Source organism: Schistocerca cancellata, chromosome 6 (genome assembly GCF_023864275.1).
Source record: "Schistocerca cancellata isolate TAMUIC-IGC-003103 chromosome 6, iqSchCanc2.1, whole genome shotgun sequence".
NCBI classification, from domain to species: Eukaryota; Metazoa; Arthropoda; class Insecta; order Orthoptera; family Acrididae; genus Schistocerca; species Schistocerca cancellata.
Genome location: NC_064631.1, coordinates 567714610 through 567739321, shown reverse-complemented (window position 1 = coordinate 567739321; position 24712 = coordinate 567714610). Strand labels below are relative to the sequence as shown.

General features: G+C 37.6%; 1 protein-coding gene across 1 annotated transcript in view; it reads left to right on the top strand.

Moving 5' to 3' along the window:
- The window catches only part of LOC126191105 (fatty acid synthase-like), a 394390-nt gene that overhangs the window by 234019 nt on the left and 135659 nt on the right, over nt 1-24712 (top strand). The window contains exons 16-22 of the mRNA XM_049931844.1: nt 3854-3962; nt 9634-9885; nt 13199-13363; nt 20970-21130; nt 21240-21398; nt 23663-23902; nt 24277-24479. Coding sequence (XP_049787801.1) covers nt 3854-3962; nt 9634-9885; nt 13199-13363; nt 20970-21130; nt 21240-21398; nt 23663-23902; nt 24277-24479 — 1289 coding nt within the window. The remainder of the gene's footprint in view (nt 1-3853; nt 3963-9633; nt 9886-13198; nt 13364-20969; nt 21131-21239; nt 21399-23662; nt 23903-24276; nt 24480-24712) is intronic.

The following is a 24712-nucleotide window of genomic DNA, read 5'->3' as shown; positions in this document are numbered from 1 at the left end:
CTGGAAGACAGTGTGTATTAGTTGTGTTCGTGCAAATGTAAGTTTTCTACTTCTGCAGAATGACTTTGTCTGAAAGCTGGATAGTTTCTAAGATTCTGTTTCATTAGATCTTTCTACAACTCATCACCCCCTGTATGTGGTGAATCGCAATCTATACTTTTCCATTTTGTTGTTATTCTATCCTTGACTTGCCATTGTGTGAAAAATTAAGAAAATCAATGTATGCAATGAGGACAATGTCAAAGTTTCTGTATTATGAGTAAGTGGGTATGAGGAAGGTTTGTATGTGTAATTTATAAATATTTTGTGCCAAGTGGCTGAACTATGATGAATTAAATTCATCTGTTGCTATGAAAGCAATTCCATTGTCATCTAGCAGTGAATGGCATAATATTCTGTGAATCACAGTAGCTCGCATAGTGTTCCATACCATTGTTACATAGCAGAGGGTATTTGTACCCTGATATACGGCAGATGGTGCTTTGTACCCGTGTTATGTGACATAGGGTGCTTTTTACAAGCGTTAAGCACCAGAAGGTGCTTCGTAGCAATGTCATGTGGCAGATACTGTTTCTTGCTGATGCTGTATGGCAGATGGCCCTTCATACAGATATTACAAGATAGAGATACACTCTGCCAGTGTTTTGTGGCTGTGAGTGCTTCATACTAATGTTGCATGGCAGAGGCTGCTTCCTAACAATCTTGTGTCTCAGAGGATGCTTCACAGTATGTTGCATCATGGAGGGTGCTCCTTACTGATTGTTAGTGGCAGAGTTCCTCATACCAATATTGAATGGCAGAGGGTGCTTCATATCAGTGTTGCAAAAGAGAGTGTGCTTTGTTTTGAAATAATGTGGCAGAGAGTGCTTCATACCAATGTTGCATGGAAGAGAGTGCTTCATACCAAATTTACATGGCAGTTGGTGCTTTGTATTAAAGGTGCATAGCAGAGGATGTTCCAATGTTACATTGCAGAGCATGCTTTTTAACATTTTTACATTGCAGAGGGCACTTTGTACCAGTGTTGTATGGCAGAGGGTGCTTCATATCAGTTTTTGTGGCAGAGGGTGCTTTTGTTATGATGTTTCATAGCAGAAGGTGCTTTGTACCAATGTTGCATGCTTCACATCAGTGTTGCATTGCAGAAGGTGCTGTGTAAGAATGCAGTATGACAGAGGGTGCTCTATACCAATACTGAATAGCATTGTGTGGTACAGGGTGCTTTGTACTATGTCCTGAGGGGGAGGATGCTCCATACTGATTGTTCATGGCAGAGGGTGATTTAAACCAATGTTCCATAATGGAAAGTACTTCACACCAGTGTTGCACTATAAAGGGTCTTTTGTACCAATGTTTTGTGGCAGAGGATGCACATAATCAATTATGTGTGGCAGAGGGTGTGTCATAGTGATGCCACGTTCAGAAATGCTGAAAATGGGTTCACAGAAAATGTAGATCACTTTGCCTGGTGCTGGGCTCAGATGACTGGCAAGTGACCATAACTTGAGCTGACTCTTTTGCAGTTGGGTGGACTGCACCACACTAGCACTGCAATCAGGGCAGCTGGCAGATGGTTGTAGTACATGCCAAACTGGCGCTGCAGTGAGATGACTGATCAGTGAAGTAGCTTACAGCTCCCATCATTGCCATGAGAAGTCACTCCAAGCACTAATCAAACATGGAACCAGACTGGTTTGAGAACATTTTCTCACACAAGCAACTTATCATTTGCCTCCCCCCCCCCCTCCCCCCTCCTCCTTTCCCTCATACACCTTCATCTGTGTTAGTTTTGCTTTTGCTCTTAATTGTGGTGTGCACTGTATACAGATCTTGCCCTTGGGTTCCCCTAATACCCCTCTCTGCTTGACACATCAACTGGCTGTTACTAATTGTGATATGTCCTGTAGAGATATCTTACAGTTTTGATACCTCTGGTGCACCTCTCAGCTTAGTGCTTCAGATGGTGGCCGGTGTCTCTTGGGCTTTAGACTGGCCCCCTATGGAACAGATAACATTTGCGACTCCTGAGAACTCTCCTGGCTTGCACTGCTTAAGTAATCTAAGTTATATGAAAGTGGTGATATTATGTCAAACAAGTAGTCCAGCCATAGATACTTAGTGCTACGCATGTGAAGTTTGGACAGGTCACTAGTAAATTTACCAAATTATTCCACTAATTTAAAATACAAACATTACAATATTCTAAAGAGAAATTTACATACTTATAATATTGGAGAGACTTTGATTATATTTTGAAAGACCTAACAAAAAAAGCGCAGACAATAGCTTCTGCTACAAGGAGATCAAATTTTGTGACAAACTTAGAAAAAATTTAAAATGCTCAATTGGAAGCTTCTTTCAAATTGCTTGAAGAAGTTTCTTACCATTAAACAATACCAGAGAAGGAAAGTTGCTACTCGCCATATAGCGGAGATGCTGAGTCGCGATAGGCACAACAAAATATTCATAGCTTTCGGCCATTAAGGCCTTTGTCAGCAGTAGACACACACACACACACACACACACACACACACACACACACACACACACACACACACACACACGCGCAAACGCAAATTGCACACACGTCTGGCGTTTACTCGTGCGCGCGCATGTGTGTGTGTGTGTATGTGTGTGTGTGTGTGTGTACTGCTGACAAAGGCCTTGATGGCTGAAAGCTATAATTGTGTGAATCTTTTTGTTGTGCCTATCGCGACTCAGCATCTCCACTATATGGTGAGTAGTAGCTTTCCTTCTCTGGCATTGTTATATTCCATCCTGGATTTTCCATTGTTTGATTTCTTACCATTAAATGGTTTTATGGTATTAAAGAATTCCTTTCAGAGGAGTAGAATATTATCATTTGTAAGAATAGTATTTGTAAGTACTAGCGATTAAGATAAACAGTCGTTTTTATGTTTGTAACTATTCTAACAAAGTTATGACAGAAAGTGTAAAGTACACCCACAGTCCAAAAATAAATGTTGTGCTTGTCTATGGAGAATCAATAAATAAATGAGAGACTACAGCTTGATGTCCTATGTTGGATAAATCAAAAGTAAAAGAGAAAACCACAAAACAAGAAGTCAGTGTAAAGGAAAATAAGTAGCAACTATTGTCACCTTCTTAGTTACATAAGGCTTCCCATTATTGGCACTAATGTCCTCATAACAATGAGTTCTTATAATTGAGATGCTCATCTTTTTAATTTTTTTTTAGTTCTGAGTTTTATTTAATGAGATCATAAGATGAAATATCATGATGGAGACTGTAAATTTCTGGGATAGTTTAACCAAGGAGACTATAGTGAGGCAACTGTTGAATAGCCTTGTAAACAATGATAGAAGTTCCAATTTAATCAATGCATGGGATCTAGCAGTTACTTCCCTAAGACTGTACTGGCCACGTCACTTTTCATACCAGAAAAATCATAAGGAGATATGAGTTTCAGTGAATAATAATGTAGTCACAAGAAAACAATAGAAAATCAAAGATTATAGTTTATGTGTGTGAGTGTGTGCGCGCACGCGTGCGTGCGTGCATGTAAGTGAGTGTGCGTGTCATTATGAATTCTATTGTGTCTTAAAGATGATAGTGGTAGCTGGTACTTAAATATGAATACAAATAGTGATGTGATACTAACAGCACCTAATAGTCTGATTTGAGACCAAGCAGTTAACTCCTGCCTTTCCTTAAATACACACAATTACATGCATTTGCTGATCAAGCTTATTGATATATTCTATATGATTTGCAGAAATGAGATAAGTTAGTAACATTATTTTACCATGTGATCATTTTTCTGTCATATAATTGTGATTATTCTGTAGTAATTACACAATATTTATTTCAGAAAATAGCACTACAGCAACTAATGTATGTTATGGAGCAGCCAAATGACAATGTGCCTGCTGTCTTTGAAAATGTCTTCATTCATCGAATTGTTATTTTACCAAGAACAGGTATGTTCACATTAAATTATCACCATATTTTTTCTGACCTATATTTCATCTTTAATGTTCAGAATTCAGTCAGAAAATAAATTTGTTATTCATCATTATGATTATTACTATTGTTATTACTCTTAATATTGTTGTTATTGTTATTATTATGCAAAGAAGTTTTATTCACACTTTATGGGCAGAGAAAGTATTATATAAAAAGTAAAATTCAATTCAGAAAATTATTAAAAATGTCAGAAACAGAAAGCATCCATAATATCTACATTTAGGAGACAGAACATCCAATGCTGATGATAAATCCCTTTCTTCCAAGAGGAAAGCAGAAATGGTCAGCAGAGATCACATAATGTGGAAGCCCACTGACAATGGAAATGTACAAGATATCTCGGAAAAAAGTAGACCTTACCTCTTGGAGGCTCTCCATGTTGAATGTAGAATCAATGGCTGAGAATCAGATGCAACAACATTAATGGGGTTACAAATCTCTAGATAGAAGGCAAAAGTGGATATTTGCTGGTCATCTATCTTCTTACATCTCTAAGACAGGCTTTACATCTTCCTCTTGCTGAAAGTACATCCAAGTCAGTATGGAACACATCATCAGTTGGAACTGGGCCAGTATTCCTGAAATGTCCGGACAAGTGCAGAGGGTGAGCTTTCTGGTCATTGGGAGTTCCATTAGGTAGATAATGGAGCCTGTTAGGAAAATCACAGTTAGTCCAGAAAGGGAAGGTGATGTCCACTCTGTATGCTTGCTGAGAGCTTTTGGTCAGAGGTGTTGAAGAGGCTATGTTGGCTGCGAAGTATGGGTGCACCCAAATTTCTCTACCTCTCTTATCAGTTGGGGGATTGTAACACCCCACTTAATAGGATATGGGTGCACTACACACAGGAATTGTCTACTAGTGTAGCACAGTACATGTGGATTGCATGAGTAGGTTTTTTTAGGATAGAGGGGAAAGGCCTGATACATGTTCTGATTTCAGAAAGAGAAGAATAGCAGTCTCATAACAAGAGAGATAAATATTTGTCATGCCAGACTGGAGAAAGAGAATGTGAATGCATTATTAGGTAATGCATGGAAAGGTACCAGAACTAGTCCCCCTTATAAATGGTTATAATGTTCACATAGTGCAAAGGACAGAAAGCTGGCTAAACCAATTATTCTAAATTATGATTGCAGTTTATAGCAAAAACATAGGTTTGACATGACTAGTGGAAGCATTTTCATAGCAGTAATATTTAGTAAGGTTATTACAGACTCTAAATGTGAAATAATTTGGGTGAAGATTAGTGTTTTAGATGGAACAAACATGATAGCTGTGTGCTAATATAGACCCCATGTGTCATGAACAGTAATGGCAGAATGTTTCAGTGACAACTTGCACAAGGCTGCATGTAACTTTCCTAATCAAGTTAAATGCCTTATCTGAAAATTCTCCCGAGCCATTAATCAGGGAAATGAGCAGAATTTAAGTGATCATAAGGCTTTTATTGAAAATCCTGAGCTGTCAAACTTCAAAAGTATCCTATATTAAACCTCAGACCAGGAAGTGTCAAGCAAAGTTGTAAGGCATAGGAAAGATTAACCATTGGTTAACAGCTGTACTAGAAACTACCACAAAGCCATGAGAGCTTCACTGCAATAACCAAAGTGTTGTTGACAAACAAAAACTGAATAAAGTCCAAAGTGGCCTAAAGAACCACATGCAAAATAAATTTGAAAGTAAAAGTCAAATTACCAGCCTGAAAGAAATTCCTAAAAGATTCGGATGTAATGTTAAATCAGTAAATGGATGAAAACCATTTGTCCAGATACTCAGTGACCATAATGGTATCAAAATGGCAGATGGTAGAGAGAATGCTGAAAACTAAATTTGTTTTTCCACAGTTGTTTCGTGGAAGATAGTACTGTGGTTCCCAGATGGTGGAGAGAAGGCTGAAAACTAAATTTGTTTTCCCACAATTGTTTCACGGAAGATAGTACTGTGGTACCTCCTTTAAATGATTGAATGGATGCAAGAATGATAGATTTGGAAATAAGTGACTGCAGGATAGAAATTCAAATAAAACGACTTAAGACAAAGGAGAGCTCCCTTGGTCTGTTTGGATACCTATATGACTTTACACCAAATATGCAAAAAATGGCAGCTCTTCTAGCAGCAGTCTGCACTAGATCACTGGAAGAATGAAGCTTTCCAGATGATTGTAAATATGAGCATGTCATTCCCACATTCAAGAAGAATCGTTAAACAGACAAACACAACTATAGGACTATATCACTGACATCTGTCTATGTGTAGAATTTTGGAACACGTCCTGCATTCACATGTTGTGACCCTTCTGGAGACTGAAAATATCTTCTGTAGAAATCTACATAAATCTTGCTAAGGACTGTGTGAAATTCTTTCCTCTGTGGGAACTAACACAAATTCTACAATGAGTCATGTAAAACGCAGCTCACTGTCTGTTCGTGAGACACAGAAGGCAGCAATACCTGTGCTGGGTTGGTGCTGTGTTTCTTGACTTCCAGAAGGTATTTGATGCAGTTCAACACTGCTTCCTAATGAACAAATTATCTGTTTATGGTATATCAGACCATTTTTGTGACTGGATTGAAGAGCTCCTTGAAAAACTGAACATACCATGTTGTTCTTCATGGAGAGAAATCTTTAAACATTAAACTGACTTCAGGTGTACGCCAATGATGTGTTACAGGAGTATTCTTCATTATCTTTTTGTTAGCATTTTCCCTGTCTGATTATGGGCTCCGCTGCACTCAAGTATTTGTATTTTGTTTAACTTTGTGGCTGTAAGCCCTTCCCTTCACCACAGTCGTCAGTTCCATTTTCCAATCACATCCAAATCTGGATCACCTTTCTGTCATCTGAGTTAGTGCACTGCACGTTACACTGTACCAGCAGATTGTTATGGAGTTATTACTCTTCACTGTGTTTGTAGACTGTTGAAAAAAAAATCACAACACCAAAAAATAATTAATGTAAAGGAATGAAATTTGGGAATACAGTTGTATATATAATGTATTTAAGTGATTAACACTGCAAGATCACAGGTAATTTAAGTATGAGATAAGCCATTGCAAATGTGAAATGCTGGTTCATTAATAACAGGTTTAACTGCCAGAATATTGAACACAAGCATGCAAACATGCATGCATTGTATTGTACAGGTGCCGCCAGATGTCAGTTTGTGGGATGGAGTTCCACATCTGTTGTACTTGGTCAATCAATACAGATATGGCTAATGCTGCTTGCTGCTTGTGGATGACCCTGGAGTTGTCTTCCAATGATGTCTCATATGTGTTGACTGGGGACAGATCAGATAATTAAGCAGGCCAAGGCAACATGTTGACATTTAATAGATCGTGTTAGGTTGTAACAGTGATATATGGGTGAGTTATCATATTGGAAAACACGCCCTGGAATGCTGTTTATGAATGGCAGCACAACAGGTCAAATCAGCAGATTGACATACAAATTTGGTATCAGGGTGTGTGGGATAACCACAAGAGTGCTCCTGCTGTAATGCAAAATTGCAAACCAGACCGTGACTCCAGGTATAAGTGCAGTGTGTCTAGTATGCAAACAGGCTGCATGCAGGCCCTCAGCAGGCATCCTTCAAAACATACACAGCCATTACTGGCATCAAGGCACCATCTTTCATCAGAAAACACAGCAGATCTGCACCCTGCCCCTCAGTGAGCTCTCACTTGACACCACGCAAGTTGCAGATGACAGTGGTTTGTGTCAGTGGCATGTACACTATAGTGCATCTGGTTCAGAGCTGTCCTTGAAGTAATCGATTTGTAACAGCTTGTTGTGTCACTATGGTGCCATCTGCTGCTCAAATAGCTGCAGCAGATGCAATATGATGTACCAGAGCCTTACACCAAACTCAAAGGTCTTCCCTATGAGCAGTGACACGTGGTTGTCTGGAGCCCGGTCTTCATGTGACCCTACATTCTCATGACCACTGCTGCCAACCATCTGGCACAGTGGATATATTTGTGCCAAGTCTTTCTGCAATATCGCAAAAGGAACATCCATCTTCTTGTAGCCCTATTACACAACCTCACTCAAACTCAGTGAGGTGTTGATAAAGGTGTCTTTGTCATCTTAAATGTATTCTTGACTGACTAAACTCACAATGTCCAATCTGAAAGATAACTAATACTCATGATCATTACAGCACGTATTTAAAGCAAACCTTATTCGCATCCTCATAGTGGCACTACTAGTTCCACTAGAGGACATACGGTGCAAGATGGAAGATAAGATGGTGAAAATGGTAACTGAGATGTCAAGAAGGTTATCTTATTAGGTGGTTTCATGGTAGCAAAACATCAGAACTGATGCAGATGTGCACATGTGTGCATTTGTGTGTATGAAAATTTGAGTCTTGTCTGATATCCATTGTTTTGTTTGTGTGTCAATCTGTCACATATTGCTTTGTCTGTTTTGTATAACAGCAATATTATGAAAGGATAGATTGTGATTTGCCATATAGATGAAACATTGAATTGCCAACAGGCTCAGTGGGAATACTGCTATGCTTTTACACTTTTGGCCAAAAGGTCTTCTTCCAAAATAGAAAACACATCCATTTTCACATGAACACAAATCACACACATGACCACTGTCTCCAGCCACTGTGGCTGGACTGCAGACAAAAACTATGCCTCGTGGGAGCAGCAATGTGGTGTGGCTGCAATAAAACCTAGATGCAAGACTTGTCTCATACATCCACCCACCATCTGCTCCAGTCCAGTCACAGGCATCTCCTATCCTATCAAAGGTAGGGCTACCTATGAAAGTAGCAATGTGATCTACAAGCTAAGCTGTAACCACTATGCTGCTTTCTGTGCAGGCATGAAAACTAACAAGCTATCTGTCCATGTAAATGGCCACTGACAGCTGTGGCCAAGAGGCAGCTGGACCACCGAGTTGCTAAACATACTGCAAGACACGATGTGCTTCATTTCAATGACTGCTTCACAAAACTGGGCCATCTGGATCCATCTCACCAACACTAGCTTCTCTGAATTGTGCAGGTGGGAATGCTCCTTGCAGCATATCCCACATTCCCATAACTCTCCTGGCCTCAACTTTTGCTAGTCCATGACCTCCACCTTACTATCTGCCTCTCTGCTCCCATTGTAGCACTACACAGCCTTCTATTCTGCCACCTCACTCACAGTCCTTTTCCCTCTTCTCTGCAGCACTGTACCTTTACTCATACATAAACAGTTATTCCTCCCCCTCCCCACCCCATGCTTCTTCCTTATGCTCACCATTCATGCCAAATTGTTGCTTCTATCAGCCACAGTTGCATTCCACCATCTGACCTCAGTGGGCAGAGACATTGGTGAAGTGTGAGTCGTACTTGTGTGAATGTCTGTGTGTTTTTTTATTTCAGAAGAAGGCCATTTGGCCAAAAGCTTAAATACATAACACTCTTTCCATTGTGCCTCTCTGTAACTCAACATCTCGTCTATGTCATGAGTGTCAATCTATCCTTTTCATACTATTGTTGTTCTTGCATCCTGTACTTTCCACTGTTTGATGTTTGTCTGTATTGTGTTATACATGTTATCCTTTGTCTTCATCCTCATTTAAAGGATGTAATTTTTATTTTATAAATTTGTTTACAGGGACTTTGAAGTTCATGCTTCTAATTAAAAAAGGAAGTGGGAAGTTTGAATTTATTGAGAATGGACAACTAATTGTAACAGGCCAAATGATTTTACCTGAGGACATTGAAAAACAGTTCAGTTCCTTGCCCAGAATAGCCAATACTGGTACTAAACTGAATGAAGACGATATTTACACTGAATTCAAACACCGTGACCATCAGTATAGTGGTAAATTTCGAGCTATAAACTCTGTGGTGGTAAATGATACAGGTGAGCAATGTCCAGCCGTGTTCATAATTAATGAAGAATGTAACAACTTGGTATAAGTAAGAACAAAAATCCTTGCACAGTTTGAGAAACGTGTACAAGTATTGGAACGCAACTAATATTTGTTCATACATTTCTTTTAGCTTTCTTAAATATTTCTTGAATGGTAGTTATTTCTAAGTTATTTACATTTGAAACCAAAATGATACATACCAGAAATGAACAGGATTTCATACAGGCTATTCCTGTGACAAATTCCTTGAGTTCATTGTATTAGGTTGGTGCTTAAATTAGTATAGTTTTTGTTTTGCATTTGGTATTCTGGTTGCTATTCATTAATCAACTGAGATTTTTTGTTTGTAGTTCACTGTTTTCCGTTTGAGTTTACATATTGTCATTTTGTGATTTGGAGATATTAGTGGAGGTGTGGACACTAGAAAATGGAGTGCCAAGTGGAGAATTTGGAACAGTGATGACGTATTCTTATGTTTGAGTTCAGTAGATGGGTGACAGCAGCAGAGGCAGCCAGAAATATTTGCGCCATGTATGGGGATAAAGCAATTGGACAGAGCACAGCAACAGAATTGTTGTTTCATTTTAAGAAGGATCATTTTGATGTTAGTGACTCTCCACATTCTTGAAGACCTTTGGGATTAAATGAAGATCATTTTGATGCATTAATCCACAATGATCCATGTTAGTGTACTTGAGAACTGGCAAATGTGATGAACTGTAATCATGCCACCAGCATGCGACATTTGCATTCAACGGGGAAGGTTCAAAAGGCAGGTGTATGGGTACTGCATGCTCTAAGTCAAAATCTTAAAAAATCAGTGGATGGCCACATATGCATCTCTGCTTGCTTGTCATTAGTTGGGTCATGGATAAACCAACCTATCCTATCCTGTGTCATTACTGGTAATGCGGCATGGTGCTAATGTAAGGGAAAGAAAGGAATGGCTGAATTGAAATAAAGCAACAAGTGCGCATACAAACACCTGTGTGCAGCCACAAAAGATAATGGTATGCATCTAGTTGTGTACTACAGATTGCTTCCCTGGGAGTAACCAGCATGTACACTAACAACAGAGATGTCTTGGAGACACAATCCAAGAACAATGACCAGGAAGACTGCGTGAAGTGACTCTACAATGATGCCCAACTGCACCCTCAGCTTTTCACGTTTTTCACTATCCAGTGAGCAATATTGAAGGAACTTCCTTTCCAGATGAAAATGCATTCCAAACATGGCTCAACGAGTTATTTTCCCAAAACCAGGTGATTTCTAGAATCAAAGGTTACCCCAGCATGGCAGACTGTTGTAAATACTGAAGGAAAATATGTTATGATGACCAAAGTCTCTGTTATGTGTATCTGTTGTGGTTATTTAACTTATGGAAAAATTCAGTGAACTTATGCACCAACCCAATATATGAGCATAAAAATCTACAGCTCATTAAAACACAGGTATTTTCTCAATATGAGCTTAATACTGTTAACATTCAGACATGGTTTTATTCAATAACATAAATAGCAAGTAATTATAGCACCATCTTAAGAGAATAATATGAAAACTTTTGCCACAGGCAGTAAATTAAAACTATATTACATTTTCTTGGTTACATATATTGTCCCTATTTTACTTGTTTCTAAGAAATAATCTCAGTATCAGATTATGGGGAGAATAACGGCGGAAATTAATTTTATTTTCTGGCTAAGTTTTGTTATTAGTTTGTTAAGTATGTTCTGATACCTCATCTGGCACAGCATTACCTGTGAGAGTTTACTTTAGCTGGATAATAATTTTAGTTTTTTACATGTTCTGTGGAATGTTTCCATACATTTGCAAATAAGACAAATTATCTCTGTAAAAACATGGCTACATGCTGGTGATTTGTATAACTAGATTTTTTTAAATTTTCATTTACAACAAAACTTGATAAATGTAATCTGACCTCACACAAATACTACCTGTTCAGAAATTCATCTGTGCATTAGGAAGAGTTGTTAAGCAAAAGTGACTCCAATTTGTTTTTAAAACTTTCGTTACGTATTACCTCTAATTCACAAGAGAGATATTCTTTTTCATGACTACATACTTTGCTCATTTCTGTAGCTGGAGTAAGGTCGCATTGTGGATAGTGGATCCTATTTTCAGTTGTAGTGTTACATTTATGAATACAGAGACACAGGTGTAAAACCTGTTCCAGCTAACAATACATCTGCACAAAATTCTTATTATTCAGTTACCTGTAACTGTCTGGAAAGATTCATTCAGGAAGGAAGGTGGAGCTGCATTGTCGTAGTTGAGAGAAATGCAGTGCATTTTCCATGTTATGATTAAAATTTTGATGATGCACAACTCAACAGTCTTTTAAGTTTTGAACTGCCTTGTCTTGAGTTTCATAACACTGTATTCAGCTGCATATACAGGGTGTATTAAAAAGAATCATCTGATTTGGCATGTCTATATTTCTGAAAGTACTGGATTTGGACACGGATATCTATCTGCACTTTATTTGTCTCTTGTATACCAAAAAACATGGTCGATTTTAGAGGATAGCTTTACAAGAGACATGGAATTTGTAATGTTAAAAATCCCTTGATAAACCTTTATTTAACCCTCTAGTGCCTTATTCATATATTCTGCAATTAATGTTATTCATTAGGAAAAAGTAAGATGGGTTTCGCTTTTAAAAATGAAAATGCTCATTCCTGCAGTGTGAAGGAAAGACAACATCTACACATTCAGCAGACACCACAATGTTAAACCAAATGGATTTGGGGGGAAAAGGGTGAAATGTTTACATTAATTTAACACAAATTATGAAGTCATAAAGTGATATATTAAAATTTATAGAGCAGTAAAAAAATACTTGCAACAAAAATGCTTCTACAGTATAAGGGAGTTCCTCACAATGTGAAGATAAAAATTTAAACTCTAAGTAAATTAACAATAAACAGAAGTTATGAGCAGAACTGTATAAAATATATATATTTATCATCTGTAAAAATGAAATGACTGTGTGATGAGTAAAAAATGGATATAGAACTGTAGGTGTAATTTTACAGTATATAGTTTATAAATATAGTATTTTATAATTTTTTTGGTTTTGTAATTATGTTATCTTTTCATCAACATTAATCGATATTATTGACTTGTACTGTACCATACCTGTTGTATTACAAATGATTTATGTACTAGTAAAGTGCAATTTACAAGTGATTACTCAAACAAGTAGGCAGATTATCTATCTAATACTACTATATTTCTGAAATCTCTAAATATGAGGTTTTAGCTGTAAATTTGTTACAGGATGCATTGCTACTTTAAAGCCTTGTGGAAAATGGACAATACTTGCAGAAAATTTGTTGCAGTTAGTAATGTTACATAATGCAGAATCCAGCCAGGATCTTCATTATGTTTCATCAATTAGAAGACTAGTTTTAAATCCATCAAAACTGCCACAGAATTTGGAAGGTAAGATTATGTAGCCATAATGCTGTTGATAGGAGAGGGGACAGCATTGTAGATAAAAATAAAATATAGCAAAGTGAAATTTATTCAGACTTAGAAACTTGGGTCTAAAATTTCAGGCAAATGAAGAGATAAACTTTGTCTGAGAGAGTAAAACTACTGTGTCCACTCTAAAAAATTAAGTGAAATAAATGTTTTTTTGTGATGTCTATAACTACAACTCATAGCATTTGAATGTAACAAATATGTAGCTTTCAGAAGATGGATTCCCTATATCGCAGTCTACTTTCAATGAAGAAGGCAGGATATTTTGCACAAATATGGTGCAGGGCATGGTACAGCCAAATGGAAGAGATTCAAAATGACCCCTAAAGTAAAATTCATGCTGTAACACTTCAAAAACAGTAAAAATTGAAATGCATGAAAATTAATTAATTTACTGAAAGTATAATAATCAAGATTCAATATCTAGTTCCAAGAGCATGTGAATGCTTTGAACAATCAGCCATTGCATATCTCATGCTCAACAGTTAAGTGTTGAGCTCATACAAAACAAACCGCCACTACTACATATTCAGGAGTCTATACCTGTTGGAAGAAGCAGAACTATGTCATCATAAAATATTCCAAATGGGCACAAAGATTTTGCTGGGTCTAATAATTTTGGTAATTTTAATTATAATGATGTATTCCTCTGTAGTATCTTGTAGCAATATGATAATAATATAACTACAAGACATATGTAAATATATAGTTTAACTATGTCACTAGATATTAAGGTTCACATGTGATTAATCCTTATCTTCTCTGGAACCTGTCCTGAGGGATATATAAACATGTGTTACCTGAATGAATATATCATCATGAGAGCCCGCATCTCATGGTCGTGCGGTAGCGTTCTCGCTTCTCACGCCCGGGTTCCCGGGTTCGATTCCCGGCGGGGTCAGGGATTTTCTCTGCCTCGTGATGGCTGGGTGTTGTGTGCTGTCCTTAGGTTAGTTAGGTTTAAGTAGTTCTAAGTTCTAGGGGACTGATGACCGAAGATGTTAAGTCCCATAGTGCTCAGAGCCATTTGAACCATTTATCATCATGAGGTGCAGCTGTCACCATTTCTAGAACATATAACACACTTTTCTACCTTCTCACCTCTATCAAGGCAAGAGAACTGACATGAGAACTAAATTACATGTAGCACTGAACCATTAAGGACAAAATGCAGTGTGTAATATAACTAAACTTGAATATTTGTGAGTGAAGGCAGTCTTTACTGTACATGGTATACTGTGCCTGCTTACCGTACTTCTACCAGGCAGTTGGCAGAATGTTTGTGATCATTGTTTCTAGATTTGGTCTTTAAATATGACAACCAGACCATGTTTATCATGACCTTTGCACAACCTGGGAACCTGAATTAAACCTGTAGTAGTATAATAAATAGAGCTGAGGGGATTTTTGACACCATCTAAGCTAACGTATAAAAAATAAGAAAGGGCAGTAAGGATTTGATGTCTCATCAGTGATGTGGTCATTAGAGATGGAGCATAAGCTCAGATTGGAGAAACTTAGATATGAAATCCAGCTGTGTCCTTTTCAAGGGAACTATTCCAGCATTTGCTTTAACAAATTTAGGGAAATCATAGAAAATCTAAATGTTCATGCTGGACAGGGACTTAAATCACCATCCTCTCAGATGCAAGTTGCCTGTATTAATTACTGCAACACCTAGATGCTTCTGAATTACAAACAGCAATCTGCTATTTGAATAGAGAAAGTGAAAGATTAACATCTGATAAAGATAAGTTTAATCTATCAATCACTTCACCACCTCTAGTAGGCGAAAGTATATCTCTAAATTAACTAAATTAATGGATTACTACTTCTGTAGCCCTCATTTCTGACCACAATGTTTAGTGAACATAAATAACTTCTGCAACAACAAAGTAAATAGTTTATTAATCCATGAACCAAGCAAAAACAGTTCTTGGTGAAAGATTCTTCAGAGCTACAATATTATTTGGAGATCATTCCACAGCATAAGAATTAAGTTCAAGCAGGACTTAGCTTGATAATGACAGAATTCCTGGATGGAATAATATATAAAATAAAGGAAAGGCAAACACTCACCTATATTTAATTGATGTGTGGTGTATACAGACATGTAGCAGAAAGCAGTATATGGGTTGCCCAGAAACTAATGCACCACATTCTTTTTCTTCAACAACTCTTTATTGAACATAATGAGGATCACACATATGAAAGAATAGTGTTTTATCTACACACCATATTTTTCCACGTAATCTCCATCCCATTCTATGGCCTTCGTCCAGTGCAAAACAAGGGTGTTATGCCCTGTTGGTACCACTTCCTGTCCTGGTGGTGGAGCCACTGCTTCACTGTGTGAATCATCTCCTCATCATCCTCAAAATGTCTTCCACAAATGGCATCCTTTAATGGTGCAAACAAGTGGAAGTCCAAGGGGCTAGGTCAGGGCTGTTGGGTGGATGGGATAACACTGTCCAGCCCTGTTTAGCGATGTTTTCAGCAGTCCTCAGACATGTGTGGGCCGAGCCTTATCATGTTGCAACAAAACATGTTGCAATGTGTCTATCCTCCCAGATGACAGCTTCAGCTTGCTGCAACATGTCAGCTATGATAGCCATGGATGGTGTCCCCGAGCGCTGCAAATCGTGGAGCTCCGCCAAACTGCCTTCTGATGACCTCACCCTCCATGCCCAATGACTAACTGTACATCTGTCAAAAACAGCAGATGCTCCATAAACTTTACGCACCATTTTTGTATATTCCTCACAGTTTCTTTTTCTACAGTGAGAAATTCAATTATGATACATTGCTTGTAACATACATCACCTACAGATGCCATATTGAAACTGTCAGGTAGGTATGCTACCTGTCAGAAGTGATGGAAACTTGGCACACTTACCCAGGAGACTTCAAATAATACATACACAATGTTTCGGATTTGTAGCATTGTTTTCAGCTGTTAAAAAAGTGATGCATTACTTTCTGGGCAACCCTCATATTTGCAGTAGTTTCCAAGCTCTTGCTCCTTTTTTTAGCAAAAGTACACACAACTATACAGACACCCAAATGGACACACCTCCAGCTGGAGGTGAGATTGACCGTTGGTTATTGATTATTCAGAGCAGTTGCCTGTCAGATATAGATGGATAGGGAGTGTGGAAGGATACAAGAGATGAGGAGAGGATGACTTGGTAGTCACGAGGCAAGTCTTTTGACAGATGCCTCAGCAGAGGTTAGAGCACATATGAGGTAGAGCCAGGAAAGGAGTTGGGAGGGGAGGAAAGGAGAGGAAGATGGAGATGAAGGAGGCAGAGAAGAGAGAAATAGAGGGATGGAAAAATGGGGCAGAGAGGGGGAGGAAAGGTAAGAGAGAGAGAGAGAGAGAGAGAGAGAGAGAGAGAGAGAGAGTCCCATTACCATCAGACTCCTCATTGGTCACTGTGGATGTGATGTCCTTATACAACAACATCCTCCATGGTCATGGAATGCTATCTTTCCAAAGTCCTCCTGATATCAAACCCACCACCTGTTTTTCTAATCCTCCTAGCCGACCACATCCTGACCCACAATTTTTAACTTCTGATGGTCAGTCCTGTAAACAAATCTGTGGTACTGCCATAGGTACTCTGAGGGCACTGTCCTGTGCCAGCTTCTTTGTGGTCCATCTGGAAGAATCCTTCCTATCCTGTCGACACATAAAACCCCTTGGCTGGTTCTGATTCATTGATGACATTTTCATGATATTGGCTCATGGTAGGGACAACCTTCACTCTTTCCACCATAAAGTCAACACCTACTCCCAAATCTGCATCATCTAGTCTATCTCAACTCAATGACCCACCTTCCTAGATGTCAATTTCCACTTTGCAGATGCCTCTACTTGTAAGTTTGTTCATGTCAGGTACACCAACCATCTAAATAGTACCTCCACTGTGACAGCTGTCATCTGTATCACGTCAAAAAGGTCTCTCCCTTCCAGCACCACTACCCACAGACATATCTGCAGTGGAAATTAGGAGTTATTGAAATATATCAATAACTTTACCAGAAACTTTATTAACAGATAATGTCCTGTCCAGTTCATCCATATACTGATCTCCTGTGCCATCTCCTTCTGTAACACCAGGCCAATTTTAACTCAATTTTAAAATCAGTATGTACTGCTTGATAAGACAATCCATTTTTACCAATATGGTTGAGTGGGCAGAATGTGGAGGCTGCCTTGGGAATAAATCACAGGTAGGTCCTTAATGGATGTAGGCACAGCCATATTCTAAATAGCCTCTACATATTCTGCGGAGGGCTCAAGGCATTCTTCACTGATGATATAACCTCAGTAAGTGACTGAAGACTGAAAGAAAGCACATTTGAAAAAGCTAAACTTAAGTGTTCTCTGAGCAAGAGCTCCAAAAATTCAGTTATATTGATATAAACTGAACATTGTGTTCAAGACTGATATCTTTCATGAGACTTCATCAAGAGGAATAAAAATATGCCCTGTGAGATCTAGTTTGGAGAATCGCATGGAAGTTTAGAAAAGTGTTCATCCTAATGAAGTAAGGGATAAGAATCAGTGTCCACCTGAGCATTAATGATGTACTTAAAATCTCCATATAACAGACGAAGCTCACAGAGTTCCTAACCACCACTAATGGCGAAGCCCACAGACTAACATGAGGGCAAAACTTGTTGCCTGTCAAATTCAGTCTTAACCTCAACCTTCATGATAAATGGAACTCATGAGGGGGGAGAGGCTTCAAAACATCTTGGATTTCCGTTAAGGAAATGAGAGCCAGAAAGTCAACTGCTTTCTCCAAACGAGGTTCAAACTGTGGCATAAATTTTGTACTAATTGTATCAAGGGCACAAGGCATCATCAATCTCAGGGAGTGTACTGCATTATGTAATGAAACTACAAAAGTGGACTATATGTTGAAGCCAAAGATAGTCTCAACTGACACATCTCCCACAACCAAAAATAACATTGTTCAAGAGACCTGATTATAAAAAAGAGTGACTTAGAAGTGACACCTCATTGTGGCTGTATACACACCACTTTAATTTCACTGCACTGGGTGAGAGAGCATACATACTAAATAATATTGGCTGGCTTTTTACTGAGCCCAGTGCACCTGTAAAAAAAAAAGGTCACTAGAATGTTTTACACTGTTGCATGTAGCAAAATTTTACATGGCATCAGCATCTGATCACTGTTTGAAATGTTTTAACTTGCATCAACTGGAGCTGCTGTCTTGTGCTCATTACACTAATGCATACTTCTGCAAATTGATGTCTACATAAACACTTACAACACTAATCCTCATAACTTGGACGTTATCATCCGTGTTGCAAGGAAATAAAGTATGTTGCCACAAATAACACCTGCCAATAGCCCAGGGTTGTGGAGAACATGGCCAGCTGACTGCTACTGAACAGAATCCGTTTACCACTTTATAGTCCATGATGGAAACCCACTGTTCTGTATCAGTACAGCTCTGAACCTCATGTGAGATGTCAAAATCAGCCAAAAAAGTTTGTTGTGCCACTTCTGATATTACAGATGCATGTGCAAATCATAGCACTTCAGCCAGGAGTGTTGCTCTTAAAGATTTCATTTAGATCTCCTTATATGGATTTAAGTGCCTCACTACTTCATGAATTAAACTTGTAAATATACATTTTTGACTCATCCCTGCAATTCTGCAATCCAAGTATCATAACTTATAGTGCCTGATTTGTAGTGTTGTAAGAACTTATAGCCTTTCCAATACCACATGCATTTTGTTGGAAAAATGTTCAGACAATAAAGATAATATATCAGACAGTGGTAACATTGAAATGCTGGACAATGAGGTATTTGAAGAAAGGAATATAACTGAAGATTTGTAGACAGCGAAGAGGCCCATTAGTGATCTGGACATTTAATCTCACTTGCCTGAAAATGCAGCACAAGGCATTTTTAATATATTTCCCAGTCTTCTTGAGCTTCATTAAATGGCAGAAATGGGATGCCTCTCAGGACCTGTTGATGCTGCTGCTTCAGTTTGAGTTGCTTTGCATTGAACCATTTACATGTTTGAGTAATTCCTGATGCTTTGTTCTTGTGAACTAGTGAAGTGCTTTATCAAGTCATGAAGCCATTACTGCTAGAGCTCGAAATATCTGGCATCCATGGTACTACATTATGAAGCAAAATTGTTACCTCTGGATCACCAGTACTGGAGCCCTCACATTAGACCACAGCTTTATTAAATATAAATAACGCCTGTCACAACAACATAAATAGTCAAATTAGTCCATGAACCAAGCAGAAACTGGTTTCCATGAAAGAGTCTTATGAGCCACAGTAGAAATTATTTGGAGATCATTCCAGAGTAGTGTGAAATTCAAGTGTGGCTTAGCTGGATAACATGTATTTCATTATCAAAGTTCCATATAAGCAAGAGGTAGTGGTTAACAAAAGTTCATGATCTTTTGAATTAAACTCACAGAAAACAGTAGGCGCTAAAGAGTACACTGTGAGTTGGATAACTGAATCTGAAGCAGAGACCACAAACTGAGTGACCTTATACTTGGCTCACCATGGAAGGTCATGTGACCTGCCTGTGATTTTGGCCCCATTCCTGTCACAAGCAACCTCACCAGATGTGTGAAACATTACACATACTCATATCAACAGGTCTGTATTACCCATCGGGTACATCCAGTGGTGTCACTAAAAATACTGTACTCTCCATAAATTCCTAATGGAGCTTTTGATATAATGTAATTCAATAGATAAGAAATTTATTCACCAAGTGGCAGCTGGAGAAAACTAGTTATTGAAAAGAAATGCTGAGGCTGGAGAAATTAAGGCCAGGTGTGTTGTGAGAAACAAGAACATGTTGTAATGCCAGTTGCCAGCTGCATGGCATGTGTGGTGAAACAGGCACTGAGGTCCAGATGACTCATGTAGTGAAATGGGGACCTAGGTGCCTTGATTTTGCCAACGACCTGGCCCTAATTTATATTACTTTCTTTCGTATCAGCATTTCTTATCAGTAACTACTTTTCTCCTGTCACTGCTTGGTAAGAAGATTTTTTATCTACCCAATTACATTATACTTCCAAAAATTGATTGTTCTGTTGGATGTGTCATGAACTTTACTGTTGTTTTCTTATTGAGTTCACAATTCCTGAACTCATTTTTCACACAAAGTTATGATATAATATTGACAGACGTGGCAAGCAATATATTTGGATGTAACTATACTGCGTATTGAAGCTCACGAAAGTTGAGATATAATAAATTTTTGTCCTGCAATGTGCAACCATGTAGTTCACTTTGCAGCAAGTAGCCGAACTGAAAAATCTGATACATAATATAAAATCATTTAAAATATACGGTAATTATGTAAAGAATAAACAAGAGAGAGTAAAATCTCTTACAGATCTATCAGAATGTCAACAGTGAAACCTGTAGTGCCATCAGAAAGTAACTATTTACCTGAAGCTGCTGTTGTTGTTGTTTTTGTCATTGTAGTTATTTTGTTTCTCATAATCAATTCCAGTATTTTCCATTTTGCAGAGACAGAAGCCATATTTCACAAGCATTTAAATATTGTGAAATGTGATGGACTAGAAATATGTGGAACTGACATAAATGTTCCTCCAAGCAGTTTTCCAAAGAAAATGGTACTAAAGCTTGGAAGTGTGAAGTTCATTTCACACAGTAGATCCACATTTAAGGTATTTAAAACAACTGTTTACTAAAACACATTAAGAGTTAATACAGTAATTGTAATCTGGATTTAAAATGGACTGTGCTGTAACACTAACACTGCATTCCTTCACACAGAACATAAATGAATTTGTAGATGTTTCACTACAAATTATCCTAGAAAATAAAGCTGCTGAATTAAAATCCAAAACCAAAGGAACTGTGAAAGACATCTGTACTGATCGTAATTTGTCTGAAACTGTGCAGTCATCATTAAGCAATTTTCCTGAAATACAGGTAAGCTAGTGGTAACCATACAACATAAAATGCTTCTCCTGTTCCAGATATATCAGCATTTTACTGTTTGTATGTTTGAATAAAATATTCATACATACAGAGATAAGAAGGTTTTGCAAAATCCTCTTTTGCAGCAATGTTTTGACCATAGGAAATTTATGTACATCCACCTGTTTAAAGGAGGGAAATATAAATATGCATTTTCTTGTCATTAAGTACAGTACAAATGTCTCAAATTGTCAATGAGAGAATATGGCTTGTCTATTCTGGTAAATCTGTCAACATGCCATGAATGGTCATTTCAAGCTTCGATCAGGCATTGTCACATTGTGGCAAGAGTGTTGTCTGCACAAAACTTACTCACCAAATTGATGTACAACATATTCAGTCATTATAGTGAGACACAAAACATTGAAGATCTGCCTCATAGTGGTCACAGACAGTCAATTACACCATTTGGTGACTTCCACGTACAAATTGTGGCTTGTAGTTACCCTGAGGAAACTAACAGAGCTGTAAAATATGGAGTTTCAGTCTTCGATCGCTATTCTTTATTTTCAATTACCGGTTTCGGGCTAGCTGCCCATCTTCAGATCATATGTTGTAGTTACAGAGTAACTTGTCCGTACAGAACACACTGTTCACTGTCATAAGTAAAGTAAATTTACTTTACTTATGACAGTGAACAGTGTGTTCTGTACGGACAAGTTACTCTGTAACTACAACATATGATCTGAAGATGGGCAGCTAGCCCGAAACCGGTAATTGAAAATAAAGAATAGCGATCGAAGACTGAAACTCCATATTTTACTTATTGAACGATCGCGGAATTCCCAGTGAGACAACTATGTCTAGTTTTGATAACAGAGCTGTATTGACCCAGACAGCACACAACCATCTATATAATGACAGTTTGACATCAGGGTGACCATTATAAATAACAGTACAAACCATCCAGCACCATGGTGCATGAAGATGAAGATTGAGAGAACACCGACATTTATATGGTACTTGATGATGGTCATATTCACATATATTACCCACCTTGTGGACAACATGGGAAGAAATATCCAAGCAAGCATGATACAGTGGACAAGGTGGAAAAACATGGTTTTGAATGTTACTCAGAAATAGATTTTGAGTTCACAGGTGTACAAAGATGTGCAGTTTAGAACAAACTGACTTTATTTTGATTGCTGCTTTGTGTTTGTTTCATAGTAAAGCTAGTTTTTAGTTTTGAAGGGCCAGTTCTTTCGTCCCCTACCACGACACATGTTCACAGATGTACAAACATTGCAAATTTATTATTTATTTACCTCCAACAGATTCAGAAATACTTTGCTTTTAACCTATTGCATGACTGTTAGGATATTAGGTCTTTTGTAAATAAAATCTCATTAATTTTTTGTTTTCTGATTTGTGCTATACTAACGCAGGGCTTCTCACTATGAACCTACATAAATGGGCAGTGTACCTTATCTTATTCTGGGGAAATAATAGTAATAATGATAATAATTCTTTAACTTAAACTGCACACTGTGAATGTATGCCAGAGATATGAACATGAGAACTGATGGTGTTTATCAGGAGGGAAATATCTCAAGCCAGTTCCTTAAGAGGAAATAATGACTGACATAAGAACACAGAGATAAATATTCAGTCTTAATCGTTCAGTATCATCAAATGCTTAGGGTAGACATAAAAGGAAACTATAAACCAAAAGTGAAGCCATAAGAACTACTCAGACCTGTACCCAAAGAGAATATAAAGCATTTCAAGTTATTACTAGTTCTGCGAGCTTGCAAGCTGATATTTTTCCCATTGTCTTTCAGTCATCATTGCTGAAGTTGGTTTGTTTCTATAATTCCTAAGGAGACAGTCCTATTCTGTTTGACATTTTAATTGATATACTATGAATGATTTATTTCATGCACAGTTAAGCAATTGGGAAAGCAGAGAGTGGAGTAGTTTCAATAATGCCAATTAATACTCTTTGTTATGCACATAGATTAAGCAAAACAGAAGAATTTATGGACAAAAATCAAGATAAATGAAGAGTATGCACACAGGTACTGAAAGAATGGAAAATAAATTCCCAAGTTATTTTCAATACATACTACTTTTCTCACTATTTTTCTTAACATTAATTTCTGACTTTTTGTCTGAATCATAATTACATAGATTATTTGAATGAATAACTGTTTATTTGTGTTTATTAATATAAAACTGGATCACAATTAATCATTATTGTAACTTTTTCATAGATTGACATTGATCGAGCTAGTGACTTCAAAGATGCACAAGCTACAGGAAAAATACTGTCAGACTGCATTTTGGTAATCGCAGATGAGACCTCTTTAATGACAGCTGAATCATTACTTCAAGGAAATGAAATGTTTTTGCTTGCTGTTGTTTCTAATAAAAGTTCATGGCAACAAGGAAAAAACATTGTGACTGTGATTCAATACTGCATTAATGGGAAAAAATACCTGCTGTTGAAGAAGGTTTGTTCATATTCATGAGTAATGTATTTCCCTTTTATTAAGAATCTCCATAATTTCTGACTAGGAGGTCACTCAGCATGATGTTACTTTCATAATTTTTAAGTACTGCAATACAGTTTTCTCTTGGAGTTGTGTTAGTTTATCAATTGACATAACATTTCAACTAGTTTCCTACTCACTGTGTTTTGAAAATACCATTAGAGGAAGATGTTGAATATGAAAAGTGTTGAATATCTGCATCTCCATGACAGACTGAAGATTGCCTCAATATGCATTAAGACAATCTCATTTTCACACTAAAATGCCTAACAAATATTTATTTAATCTGATGATAATGATCTAAGTAGGACAATAACTACTATGAATGTTTCTAGGAAAGAAAAATTGATCAAAATAGGAGCATCATTGTAAACACAGTACCTAAGACCGAGAAGTGGATTCAGAATCTGAAGTCTGCTGCTGAAAAATGTACAAGTCCATCTCACAGGGTGTATGTAGTATCTAGAGCTTTGCCTCAGTGTGGAGTGGAAGCATTTGTCTCCATAATTTATAACCTCACACACTCAAACAACATACGGTAAGAATCAGACACGTATATCCAATAAAATTGATTTTTTTCCAGTTTTAAGGTGTGTAATATATGCTGAATGAGAATATATATGCAACTCCTGGACTGATAGTAGTAGACAAAAAGAAAACACTTAGCTATCGGACCCAGAACTGGGAACAACTGGAGGTTGATCTCCAGAAATACCAAGGAGACACTAATGCATGTTCATCTTTTGAAACCAATTTTCTCCCAAGACACAG